Genomic DNA, 13,626 nt, shown 5'->3' with positions numbered 1-13,626 from the left:
CACCTGCATCTGGACACTCCTGCCCCGGGCACTGACATAGGGGTCCTGCTTCCCTGTACACAGCTGCCTCTCGGGCCCAGCCAGCTCCCGCTCACCCCTCAGCCCCGGGCGTGACCGTCCGGTCCTCCGAGAGGCCTCCCCTGACCCTATCTTTCCTAATGAGGTTGCTGTGTCCTCTCTGCTCCCTTGGCTTCTCCTCGGTATCACTTAGCTCAGTCTGTGATCACATGTGACTTGTGTGACTACGTTTTTCATCTACTGGACAACACTTTAACATCTCTAAGATCGGGGTGTGGCCGGCGGCTCATTTTCCTTGGTTAGTACCGGAAACAGTGGCGAAGGCTCAAGTGACGGAGCCCGTGTTCAGTGACGTGTTTTGTTGACATCCGTCTCCCCCAACAGACTGTGAGCACCTTGAGGTCACAGCCGGGGCCTCTCGTGGTTTCTGCATGTCCCCGGCACCTGCCACAGGGCCCGGCGTGTGGCAAGAGCAGTCAGACATTGCTGAGTTGTCAGACTAAAGCAGCCCCGCCAGGCAATGGTGACAGCTGCTCCAAACTGGGAACTGCCCCCGAGATGATGGATCTAGGGGCTCAGAGGGGCTAGACACACTTCCAGCCACTGGGGAGTGGTGGGATGGGGTCTAGAGGGGGCGCGTACGGTGAGGGGTGATGGGAGGTGAAGCGGGAGAGAGCAGGACTGACAGTTGCGATTTTAAGTCACTGGGTTGTGGGAAGAAAGATGTCAGAGAGGATCCGAACCGGGCCCGGGCAGAGGCAGGACTGTACCGCTCTGGGGGCCAGCGTTCCCTACCAGCCCCCTTCCTTGGCCCTGGCAGGACGGAAGCTGCTGCCCAGGCTGGCCCCGATGGGCCTTCCCTCCCTTAGGAGCTTCTTTCCTCTTCTCCCCATAAATGACATCACCATCCCCCAACCCCCTATCTCTGCCAGACACTCAGGACTGTCTCACACTCCCTCCCTCCCTCACCCACTCACTCCTGGGCCATTATTCCCAGCAGAGGTAATGCTTTTTATGGTGATTTAAGCATTTCTTGACTCTGGCTAGCATTCACCTGTTACATACATCCCAAGTTCAGGAAGAGAGACTTGAATTGTGTCTTGAAGGACAGTCCAGGCGGAGGGACACAAATGTGCCGAGGCACGGAGGGGTGGACGGTGAGCAGCTCCTGGGCAGAGGGTCATAGAGAGGAGAAGCAGAGGGGAGGCCAGAAGTGCAGGACTGATCAGGAAGGAAGTTGTTGGGGGGGCGGGGCAAAGAAAGGGCACATGCTCAAGATATTGGGGAACCAGAGGGCAGGGTCCCTGTGCCTGTCAGAGAAGGGAGAAGGGGAGAGCAGGGCTAGGATGGGGTAGGGGTGGATGAGGCCAGGGTTTCGAGATTGGAGCCTTAGAGACGGACCCAGCCTCCAGTGACACCCCTACCCCATCACTGTGCCTCTTCTGGCCCCCTGCAGACCTTCTTTTCAGGGACTCAGAACTCTATGCTTCCTCACCCCGTCCCTCTCCCACCCCGGCTCCAGTCTCAGTTTACCACCTGGTCTTTTCCACCATGCAGAGCCTCTTGAGGCCCTGAGCAGGCCATCTCCCTGGCGACTCAGCTCCTGGGACCTTCTTCTTGGGTCTTCTCTGACACCTCAGGGCAGCTGAAGCCACTGAAGATAGTGGGGGGCAGTGGGAGCCTACAGTTGGGGTTTCCTGCACCCAGGGCCCCCCCTCCCCAAGTCCTGGTGGCATGGAGCTGTGGTCCGGAGCTGGGGTTGGGTGGGGTCACTCAAGGCCCCTCACCTGCTGGGCACAGGTGCTGCCAGGCCTGGCAGGTTCTGAGCTAAGTACACTGCTGAGACCGGGCCTGGGAAGAGGCACAGAGGAGGGGGAGGGGATGAGGGGGAGGGCGCCAGGAATGGGGGGGGGTTGCCCAGCAACCACCACCACTGCCACCGAGGAGGGATTCTTAAAGAGCTGAGCGGAAAGGCTGGGCCTTGGAGGGGCTGAGGCACAACCTCGCATACCAATGGCTGCTACTGCCCGCCACCTCCTCCCTGCTCTGAGTGGAGCCCCAGCTGGGAGGTCAGGAAGGCAGCAAGGAGGGGCACCCAGCCCAGGGGGACCTGAGGCAGTCAAGCCAGGAACCCGGCTGGGATCCTATCTTGTCCGCCACAGGACACAGCCTGGGAGGATGGACGCAACCTGGGACGGGGTAAGATGGCCTCCCTGAGGCATACTGGGCAGGGGGGGCCCTGGACTCCCAGACCCCCAGGGACAGGAGGGAGCTGGGCCTCACCTACCCCACCTGGCCCTCCCAATGGGACCCCTGACCCCTCAGTGAAGGAGAACTAGTTTTAGAACCAGATGAAACTGCCTCTTCCTGGCTGAGTGACCTTGAAGGAACCCCCGCTCCCACCCCGCAGCCTGACGGGTCTGCCTGGTGGGCAGTTTCCCAGGAAGTCCTTCCTGGTGTCTCACTTAGATTCCCTCTCCAGCGAGTGGTTGCTGCTTTTCCTCTGTCCTCATTGAGAAGGCCGTGTCTGATCTCAGTTCGAGTCCTCATATTCCAAAAGCAACAGGATGAGGATTCAGCCGCGTGGTCTTCTTCTGGTTCCTTTCCCTGGGGCCTGTTTCCCATCTGTACGTGAAGGGCTGGACTAGGTCAAGGATGCCTCTCCAGGGTCCAGGGCGCAGCCTCAAGATCTCTGCCACCCTCTCTGAAATTGGGGAAGAGCCCTCCCAGCTCCCCGCAGTGGTAGGAGGTGGTAGAGGCAGCAGGGTTGGGGGGTGCACACACAAAATGCTTCTCCCATTGACCTGATTGAGCCCCCTTTGGAAGCTGACTCCAGTGATCCGATGGTGATCCGATCCTGTCGCCCATGGCCCTCTAATCGATCCCTGTAGGTTCAGCATGGCCTCTCTCCCTGGCCCTCTGTCTACCCACGTTTGGCCAGCGCCATCCTCCAGTGCCCACCCCCAGGCCTACCCTCTTCCACCTGCTCCCCTGTTCCAACACCTGCCATGGCTCCCCACGGCCGTGGGAGAAAGCTCAGGGCCCAGGGGCCCGGCTGCCCCTCTGCCTTCAACTAGACCACGCTCCCCTCTGCAGAGCCCCTCTCTGACAGCTCACCCTCCCGGACACACAGAGCCCATTCACCCCTCCGGACATTGTGACCAGACTGGCCGGAATTGACGTTTGTTGAATGAATGAATGACACCAAGAGCAGTTCTTCAGTGCCAAGCCTGTGCTGGCCTTCAGGTACAGGAATGACCAAAGCAGACTAGGTCTTCTCCCACAGGCTGCCATGCTGGTAATACATAAGCAAATGAATTTGAGGACAAGGCCATGACAGGACCATGGTCTGTGCTCCAAAGGAAGTAAACGGAGTGATAAGAGGAACAGGGTAAGAGGCGTTTTAGCTGGGTGGTCAGGGAAGGCCTCTCGGAGGAGGTGACGTTTTCATTGAGACCCGAAGGATGAGAAGGAGCCAGTTTGGAAAGAGCTAAAAGAATAGCGCGCCAGACAGAGGGAGCAGTATGTGCAAAGGCCCTGGGGCATGGACCAGATCTATTAGAAGAGAAAGGAGGCCAGGAAATTGGGGGGAGCAGAGTGTGGGATGCAGCCAGGCATTCACAGAGGGGAATATGGATTTTATTCTAAGTGTAATCGGAAGTTATCTGAGAGTTATAAGCAGGGAAGTGACATGATTTAATTTATATTTTAAAACGATCATCTGAACAACCACTTTGGAGAGCAATTTGGCAATAACTGGTGAAGTTAAGGATGTGCGTGTACCACAGCCCAGCAGTCCCGCTCCCAGACGTGCACACGAGACTCTGGCATGTGCAAGGTGCTCCTGCAGCTGTGTTTGCAAGAGACAAAATTGGGGACCCTTGCCTGTTGGTCAGTAGGAGGACGGGTGGACGAGTGTGGGACAGTCCCCACCTGGGACGTTATAAAGCAGTGCAAACAGACCACCTGGGGCGGCACGGGCTGGCCCGGGTCAGTCTCCCAAGCATCGCCGTGAACAGCAGCAGCCAATGCCGGGAGCTCCGCTTCATATAAAACAAAGACATGCAGACCTAGGTAATATCCTGCTAAGGGGCGTCCGTGGCAAAACCCCAAGGAAAACATGTGCCGAATGCAAGGTGCTGGATCCCTCTGGGGAGGGGGAGCCTTCAGTTCTTCCATGATGGCGTATTTGTTGAGCCGATGGTGGGTCCAAGGGGCCATGTGCGTGTGCGGCTTTTATGTATATGAAATCAATGGAAAAAGAGTCCTCCTTGATGGAGAGGATAGAGTAGAGGGCGAAGGGCAGCAGAGGAGAGGCCCCAGAGGGAGGAGGCAGTGGCGGCCCCGTCGGGGAGTTAGAAGTAGAGGGCCAGCCTGCCTGGCTGTTCAGAGCCGGAACTCTTTCCTCTTCCAAACCCAGCATTTGCTTTCTGCTCAAACAGCCCCTGGTTTTCTCCTTTCAAGAAAACCGAAGCTCAGAGAAGGCGAGGGGCTGCCCGTACTCACCCTAGGTGAGCTGGGGGCAGAAAAACCCGTGCCCTGTCCTTGGAGGTAGCTGAGCCTGGCCGGCTGGGGCTGTGCAGAGGGATAAAGGCTGCCTGCCTTCGGGACCCACCCACACCAACCCTGAGCAGTGGGCAGGGGGCCCCTCCCCCAGGACATTTCCCCCAGCCATCCACGCCTCCCCGCAGGGCTCCCTTGGGCCCCAGCCCCTCATTCCTGCAGAGATGGAGACAGCAACCCGCCTGGCTGGGGCCCAAGCCATCTCCTGGTAATTGGGTTTCAGGGATGCTCATGCTCATAGTTATGCTAATGGTGGGACACTGAGCATCTGCCCCCTGACTCCTGGGGGAGGGGAGGCCCAGGCAGCCAGGGTCCCACAGCACTGCAGCACTCAGTGGTCCCTTGGAAATCACGCTGCCTGCTTTAAACCCCGGCTCACCCACTTCCCAGCTCCGTGACCTAGGGCAAGTCACGTAACCTCTCTGAGCCTCTGTTTCCTCATCTGTAAAGTGGGAAAAATAATATCACCCTTTTACTAGGCTCTCAGGGGAGGGAAAGAGGAGATGAAAGAATCCACCTGCAAGACTTGGCCCAGTGCCGGGCACAGAGAATTTGCTCGATAAATGCGTTAGTGACTATTTTTTGTTCTTGTTTAACGTCTAAAAGGTCCTGTAGGGAAACGTGAATGGGGAGAGCCGAATCTGAGTGCCGAGCTAATGCGTGGCTCGCTTTCGCTTTCTGTTTATGTGTGTTATCCAGTTTGGAGCCATGCGCACGTGAATTTCTTGCATAACAAAATACCAATAAGTGGAAGGCGCCTGGGGACGGGGCTTGGGGAGTATGCGTTAAGGGGGTTTGGGGGGGCCGAGGATTTGGGGTCCAGCTTGGGGGTAGCTGGCTGGAAGATTGGGTCTCCAGGGGCAGAGCTCAAGGAACCCAGGCAGGAGGGGACAAAAGACAGGCAGGAACCACAGCCAAGTCATCGGCTTTCTGCTTAAATGGCTGACTGGGCAGCTTTTGTAGGGAGAGGCCTGGGGCTGAGATGGCCGGGGTAGACCGGGGCGGGGGCTACAGAGCCAGAATGGACACAGGTGAACAGGCAGTGGGGAGCTGGGAGGTGTGGGGCAGGATCGAAGAAGGCTGACCCAAGGTTTAGGGGAGGCGAAGGCCCAGGGCCAGTGGGAAATGGGAGTCCAACGTGGGAACCTAGCTGGGTACAGCACCAAACAGATCTGGGGAACCGCAGAGCTCCGCCTGGAGAAGAGAGAATGAGGGGCTCAGCCCTGGAGGCAAACAAGCCGAGCCTGGCTGAGCAGGATGCTTTGTGGTCCAAGCTTCAGAGTCAGAGCAGCAGGGTTCGAATCCCGTTTCCACCACACTAACCTGCGTGGTCTCGGGCCAGACGCTCGTCTGAGCCTGGGTTTCTCCATTTGTAGAATGGAGCAGCACATCCAGCAAGGCCCCCGCGGCTTTCCCTAGGAAGCTGGTGGTAAGAAGCTGCCGTCATTATTACTGTAACGATTAATCCAACCTATCGGCACGCTGAGCTCACCCTTCCTGGCTGACCAGGGACGGCTGAGGACCCTCTTCACCCAGAGACCCCGGCTTCCATGCCCATCGCCACCATGATACTCTATGAGGCCAGAACAATTTACAGGCATTTTAAATGTTATCATCTGTGCCCACCAGGGCCTCAGTTCACTGACCGCCCACCCTGCAGATGAGGAGACTGAGGCCCCAGGGGGTGGAGCAAATGGCTCAAGTTCACAGCTGGTGGTCTCAGGACCAAGGCTTTCAAAACACAGGACACTGGTTCCTCCCGCTAAGGGCTGTGGCCTTGGGCAAGTCACTTTGCCTCTCCGGGACTCAGTTTCCCCACCCATAAGTGACACACGTACATATGTGCTCAGATGACCAGCAGGGGTCCTGCGTGAAAAGCCTGCAGTTGGCGCCGCTACATGTGAGCCCCCAGCCCCCCCCCCCGCCCCGGCCACACCAAGCCTCGCACTTTCACGGGCACCTCAGAGGACAGTGACCTTGGCCTGAGGAGACAGAGCTTGTCAAGTACGGCAACTGCTCACAGCTTGAGATGCCTTTGAAGTCTCTTGTTTTATCTTTAAAAATTCAGCACGTTTTGCATTTTATCCCATCAGTGGGGCGTTTCTCATCTAAAACATGTTTTAAACGACTCGCCCTCAGTGACATGGACCCCCACCGCCGGCCCACGGGAAGTGGGGGAGACAAGAGCGCTGACATCCCAAAAACAAACCCAAACCTGCCGGTGGGGCTGGGGCCTCCAGTCGGTCAACCGTCACCTCACAGGTACCATACCAGGCTCTGTGCAGGGGAGCAACGGGGGGCCCGGCCAAGGGGAGGCAGGCCAGGGACCAGGCAGCTATAGCGGACCAATAGGGTCCGTGACGGGACGCAGGAGCATTGGGGGTGTGCTGAGGTGGCTCCCACTCCCTCGGGGAGGTCCGGAAGGGGACCATCTGGACAGAGCAGTAGCCAGCAGGTCACCCTCCTGTCCCCATTGCCCTTTGACCTTCTCTCCTACTTTCTCCCCCACTCTCTGCTTCAGCCACAGCAGCATCCTCACCGTTCCTGAGACTCGCCAAGCTCACTCCTGCCTCAGGGGCTTTGCACAGGCTGCCCCCTGCTGGGGTGTGCCCCTCAAGGCTGACTTCCTCAGCTCAGCAGGTCTTGACCCCTTCTAGACCAGCCCACACCCGCCCTCGGCCACTCTCTCCATTTTATTCCCTTCATAATCTCTAGTGCCGATAGTAATCTTGTTCTCGTTTATTCTTATTCTATTGTTTCTTGACCCCTGCTAGATGATGAGCTCTTCTGTGCCTGCAGGGCCTTGCCGGGCAGTGTCCCAGAGCCTGGCACATAGTAGGGACTGGATGCTTTTTTGTCAAATGTCAAGAAAGCTGAGATCTGGCCTCTCAAGGGAGGGTGAAGAACAGAAGGGCCAAGCCCAAGAGCTGGGGGATGTGGGGGAGCAACCCCAAGCTCCCCAAGCTTGGCCGGTGGCTTCTCAGGCATCTGAGGCCAGGACGAGGTATTTGGAGCTGCAGTCAGAGACACGATTCAGCAGCGGCCCCTGGAAGCACACAGAGGGGCCGTGCCTGCTCAAAGTCACCGCTGTCACCGCTGTGCCCGAGAGCAGGCCTCTCCCTGGCCCAGTAACCTGCTCAGCGCTTTCCTCAGGTCACTGAGTGTCCTCTCTGGCAGCCCAGTCCCCGCACGGTGCCCCCTTGTCTCCCTCTGTGCTCCCCCACAGCAAGGGGGAGGGGCTGGAGGATTTATTTCCCATCAGGGAAAAGCCAAGGCAGCTCCTACACAGCCTCCTGCCACTGCCCTTGGACCAGCCCTGTCGCCTGCACACTCTCCAGCCCAGGTCCTGCCTCCCTAGGGCCCCAGCCCCAGCCCAAGGGGTGGGCTTTTCTGCAGGGCCCAGTGGATGAGAGCCTGGCAGGCAGACCCCGTGTGGCCTACCTAGCTAAGTGACTCCAGGCACAATCCATATGGAACCTGTTTGATTCATTCAGTAAACTGTTAGTGGTCATCTGCTGTGCGCCAGGCTCTGTACTGGGAGCTGGGGACACACTGTGGGTGATATACACAGGGCCGAGGGGCAGGGTAGCGGGGTAGGCACTTACCTGGAGGTGAAGATGCTGGAGGCAGTGATTCACAGCACATGGGAGGAGGGTAACCAGGAGCTAGCTCTAGAGCAGGGGAGCAGACGTGCTCCTCAGGGCTGACTCCCAGGATGGGGGATGGTGAGGGCATCTTCCAGGTGGAGGTGCCAGCCCATGCAAAGGCCCTGGGGCCAGAGGGAATGAGGCAAGTTTGAGGACCTGGAGTGAGGGTGAGGAGAGATGAAGGGGAGAGGGGAAGAAACGAGGCGATAAGCCAGCAGGGCCCGTAGGCCTGGGGTGTGTCAGGGACTGGTTTTGTGTCCTGAGAGCCAAGGGGACCTGAGGGAGGTTTGATCAGGGAGCCGGGGATAAAATAGGAGATGCTCAAGTCTGCACTGTCAGATTATTCTCCAAGGCTCAGCTCTCTCATTGGTAATGGTGTCTTCGCCACGGGGTGAGGATTAAATGAGCCCACGTGAGTCTGAGCTTACCCTCCAGCCCAGGTCCTGCCTCCCTAGGGCCCCGGCCCCAGCCCAAGGGGTGGGCTGCCCTCACCATCCCCCATCCTGGGAGTCAGCCCTGAGGAGCACGTCTGCTCCCCTGCTCTAGTGCTCTGCCCGGGCACTTCTACCATTCGGGCCCTTCCTCCATTAAAAAAAAAATATTCAAGTTAGAGTCTATTGTTGGCATAAAGACAAATATATTAACATATATTAAAACATTTACTTCAACTTAAAATTTTTTTATGATTTTGAAAGAAATTACAACATTTTTGTGGGTTCCTAAAAGTATCGTGAGCCCAAAGACACACGCCTGGGTCCTCAGAGTGGGGGGTTCTTCTTCCGATGAGGCGATGCCGTCGGGGCCGGGGGTGAGGGGAGGGCAACCGGAAGATGAAGAGGTGCCTGTGTGCCCCAGAGCCTCCCTCTGCTCCTCTCAATTCTGTCTCCTCCCAGCCCAGTTCCTACAGCCCCTTTGGTCTTTGCTCCAGCCGACCTTGACCTTCCCCAGCCTAAACACACCCTGGCTCCTCATCCCTCCTGGGAAATGCTCCGACCTGCTAGACCCTTTCACGTCTTGCCCTTGGCCTTGCCCATGCCGTGCCCCTCCCCACACGCCTTTCCTTCTTTTCTTTGAGGGCATGCAGCCTCCCTCAAGCCCCAGCGTACGGGCCACCTCCTCCATGAAGCCTGCCAATCTCCAGGCTGTACCAGCTCGTGGACCTCCCTCCCCATGGCATTTTCTTCCTCCCTCCCTTCCCAGGACTCAGAGATCCCCTCCTCCCAAGGACTTCATCCGGTTCATCTTTGTATGTTTGGTGGCACCTGGTATATGGTTGGCACCCAATTAAAATGTTTGGGATAGAGAAAGAAGGCGTGGGCTGGGTTCGCCTTGGCCCTGGGGCCTCCTCCGACCTGGAGTGACAGTGGCCAAGCATTCTCTCATTCACTGGGTAGTGGCCGCATGCCAGCCCCTGAACCGAGTCGGGAGCCGAGGCCCAGACTGGGGAGCAACTCCACCCTGCCCACGGGGACAGCAAGTGCTAGGGGTGGCAGAGGGTCTGGGTCCCCCCCAGAGAAGGTGCACAGGACCTAAGAAGGCGTGGAGTGGGCAGAGCACAACATGGGGGGTCGGGGGAGTACACTGCATGAGCAGTAAGTGTGGGGGCAGGGAAGAAGGGGTGGCAGAATGTAGGGGAGCCTGGGAGTGAGTCCCCCAGGGCCTGTAGCCCCTGGCCTGGTGGGCCACCATCAGGGGACAGATAACTTGGCAGTGACTGGCAGAGAGGGGTGCGGACCTCATTTCCACCCCAAGGTCACAGGCCCGGCACTGAGGCTCGGAGCCAGTTAATCGAGTCTAGTAGAGCATGACACAGTCACGTCACAGGCAGGGACACAGCTGGGCTGGCCCGCCTCGCACCGGGGGACAGACAGGCGTATTCAGATGGCAGTTTTCCGACCAGGCACCCCCCAGCCCCCAAGGTGCACCCTCTGTCTCAGGAACCTACACCCTCCCAAAGTCTCATGCCCCTCCCCAGGCCCCCAAGGCGAGGCCTCTCCCCAGCTCACCCAGCCCCTTACGAGCTCAAAGACCCCTGCTTTGCTGGGGCAGGTTTGGGTCCCTTAGGTGGGGCGGGGTCAGGAGCCTCGGCTTGGGCCGGAATCCAGTGCTCGCCCCCATATCGTGCGGCTGGCTGCTCAGCCATCGCCATGTCTCAGGTGCCAGGAACCCTTTCAGACACAGGAGGGAGCAGAGGTGAAGAAAATGGGTGCTGACCACCAGCCATCCCGTTCAGGCCCCTTGCCCCACTCCCCGGTCCGTCTGTGGGCCTCGGCCTCCTCGTCTGAGAAATGGGCTAATGACCAGTTGCAATTTAGAGCCTCAAACCAAACTGAAGGGAGCATGGGAGGGCAGACAGCTGAAGGGGCAGGAGCGAGAGACTCAAGGGCAGCATTAGGGGCCCGGGAAGAGCCAGCCCGGGCCTGGGAAGCAGGAAGGCCTGAGACTAACTACCTGGCTTCGGATGAGAGGCTGGGTGGCTCACCCAAGGGGTGGCCTGTTGGTGTCTTTAGCACGGCTCTCCTTTCTCGGTGTCCTCCCTAAGCCTCCAGGGCATTCACCCAGGCAGCCCGGCCCAGCCATGAGCACCTTGGACAGCCTTATGGGGGTGCCGTGTGGCCAGGCATCCAGGCCCCATGGGGAGAGGGCCAGACAGGGGCCCAAGGAAAAGAGCGTGGGAAGAACTGGGTCCAGGCCCCTGGATCGCTGCCCTTCCCCTGGAGCCCCTGCACATGGCACTGCCGGGTGTCGTGTGGGCTGGGGGCAGGGGACACTGTAGACCCGCCTCCTAAGACACCCACTGAACTGCGAATAGGCCCATGACCAGGTCCTCTGTGCAGCTCAAGTCTGAGCCCCAGTGCAATCCCCACCTGTGACAGGTAAAGCCACCACCTGGCCACCTGGCCGGCCCTTCCCCCAGCTCAGCCTGGTGAAATCCTTGCTCTGCCCTAGGCCCACCTCCTTGGCCTCTGGATATTCCTGGCCTGGTGGACATCAGACAGTTCACCCTAGTCTCCTCACCTGGGCAGGGTCACACACGGTGGGGTTTAGGGGATGCCGATGCCGGACAGGTAGGGGCTTGGCATCTCCTTCCAACAGGGGCCTGCAGAGCAGCAGGCCACTGCCCCCTCCCCTCCCACCCCTTCGAGGCTAGCTGCCAACCCTTCTGGCTCTGAGCCCTCTGAGCGGGAGCCAGCTCGTTTGTGGCCAGTGTTAATTAAGAGAGAGAGGTGATGGGGGAGGCAGGGAAGGGCCATGGAGGGCAGCTCCCAACAGCCGCCAGGACCATCCTGAGCACTATAGGGGCCGGGAGCTGGACCCAGGCGACCTGAGATGCCCAGCCTCCCCTACTGGCCCCTGGGCAGGGCTGTCCAGATGTCCTGACCCTCAGCTCTGCAGCCTGACCTGCTGGGATGGAGGCAGGGCCTACTGTGCGCTCTGCTCTGCCCGTGTGTGGAGGGTCCCAGCCCCAGCCAGGGGGAAAGCCTCCCTGTGAGGGTCCCTTGGGCCGCCTGCCTTGAGGTCAGCCTACTTTAAGGCTGGGCTTCGAGTCGGACAGACCTAGTTCCAATCCTGCTGTTGCTACGTGCAGCTTGACCTCTGAGCCTGGTTTCCTCATCTATAAAGTGGGAGCAATAGCTCTTCCTGTGTGGCTTAGATAGTGAACAGGATCATTTGTGTGAAGCACTCAGTCTCTGCCTGGCAAACGGCCCTCGCTCTGTCATTGAAATGTGCGTTCCTGAGGCAGAGGCCACAGCCAGGGCCTTTGCAGGCCCAGCCCCTCAGCAGCCTGAGCGTCTGCCTGGGTGTCCTGCTGTGATCTCTCTCCTGCTCTTGTTCAGATCTGGCTCCGGCTGCCTCGAGTTCCCTGCAGCCCCTCAACCCTGCTCTGGGAGAGCCCAGCCGCTCCTAGCCTCTCCATCTTAATTAGCTGCTTGTATTAATCTTGCAAGTAACGTGGCAACTTGCAGCCCTGGGTTTTCGGGCTGTGGAATTAATTATTCCCCAAGCGAAGAACTGTCAGCTCTGGGAGACCAGCCACTCGGAGCCGCCGACACCACTTAGCAGTGTCCGAAGCTTCCGCATGGCACCCGGGGCCTGCAGCTGGAAACGGCCCCCACCCCTGGCCCTGTGTGACCCCCTCATACAGAGGGGCTGCAACACGACTGGGGAGGGAGGGTGGGTACTGGAGCCGAAGGCCCTGCCTGGGCACAGCTGGTCTCCCCACCTGGGCGGCACCTGGGCCTGGGGATGACCTGTCCTGTCTCGCTGTCACCTGCCTGATTATCACCAGCGGTTAACACAGATGCAGCTGTGTGGCCAGAGCTGAGTCCCCAGCTGGGGAGGGGACGCTGACCTGCACAGCCCTGACATTTTGGCAGAGAGGCTGTCAGCTTTACTTTGCCCCCGCGTCAGCCCTGTGGAGAGGCAGGAAGGGACAGCCAGCCAAGCAGAGCAAGTTGGACAGGGCAGCCACAGCGGCTGGCCTGCTCTCATTGAGGGAGGGGGCAGGGGCCGGAGCTGAGGATCCTTCTTCCTTGACCCTCACGCCAGCCCTCTAAGGTGGCCTATCCTCCCTGGGGAGACTGAGGCACGGAGCAGTGTGGCTCAAGTCACCCATCCGTTGAAGCCGGCTTAGGGTCCAGGCCCAGTGCTCCGGGCCCTCCCACAGCACGTGGCCAGGCGCCCAGCCCTGGGTCACGGCCCCATGCCCTCATCCCGCTCACACTCCTTCCCCAGGCAGCACTTACCGCGGCCCTCTGTTTCCAAGCGGCTTCGAGTCTGGGTCCCTCTGCAGCCTGTGAGTCCCGAGGGCAGGAACCAGGGCTGCTCTGTTCACCCCACATCTCTGCACCAGGCCCGGCGCAGATGGGCCTCAGGTGACACTGCGGGGTGAGAGGGTGACTGCATGAAAAGACGGGTGTGGCTGCGGCCACCTGCCACTCTAGACCCCAGACGCAGCTGCTTCCGGGATGAGCCGGCAGGACCCTGGTGGCTCCCTGGCCCGCCCTCATCACCACACAAACCCCAGTCCCGTCGGCCTCGGTGGGAGGGGAAATCCTAGCCGCGCTCCACCACCCCCTTATCCGCCCCTGTGCCCAGAGTCTGAAGGCCCAGCTGCCAGCCCCCCACCTCCCCTCCACACAACCCCCGCCTGACCAGCCTTTTCTCTCTCTTGCAGCCAACAGCTCCCTGCTCGGAGGCGGAGGCGGTGAGTGGACCCTTCCCGCGGTCAGGGGTGTGGGCGCGGGGTGAGGTGGGGGCATTGCTTCTCCTTCCGCGGCTGCTTCTCTCCCCCTGGTCTGTGCCCAGCTCGCTGCCGCCCCTCACTGCCACAGCCCTTCTCGTCCCCCCGACAGTGCCCCCCATTTCTCCATCTCTGCCCTTCATTTCTGCCCCC

General features: G+C 59.6%; 1 protein-coding gene across 3 annotated transcripts in view; it reads left to right on the top strand.

The window, feature by feature from the left end:
- The window catches only part of MACROD1 (MACRO domain containing 1), a 142,261-nt gene that overhangs the window by 114,421 nt on the left and 14,214 nt on the right, over positions 1 to 13,626 (top strand). For 2 of the 3 annotated variants that reach the window (XM_011368709.2, XM_011368710.2), the window contains exon 4: positions 13,408 to 13,437. The exons of the other annotated variant lie outside the window; for it this stretch is intronic. In XM_011368709.2, coding sequence (XP_011367011.1) covers positions 13,408 to 13,437 — 30 coding nt within the window. The remainder of the gene's footprint in view (positions 1 to 13,407; positions 13,438 to 13,626) is intronic. 3 annotated transcript variants of the gene reach the window in all.

The sequence above is a fragment of the Pteropus vampyrus genome, unplaced genomic scaffold (assembly GCF_000151845.1).
Source record: "Pteropus vampyrus isolate Shadow unplaced genomic scaffold, Pvam_2.0 Scaffold144, whole genome shotgun sequence".
Classification (NCBI taxonomy): Eukaryota; Metazoa; Chordata; class Mammalia; order Chiroptera; family Pteropodidae; genus Pteropus; species Pteropus vampyrus.
The sequence above is the reverse complement of the archived record's forward strand: the minus strand, read 5'-3'. Positions and strand labels throughout refer to the sequence as shown.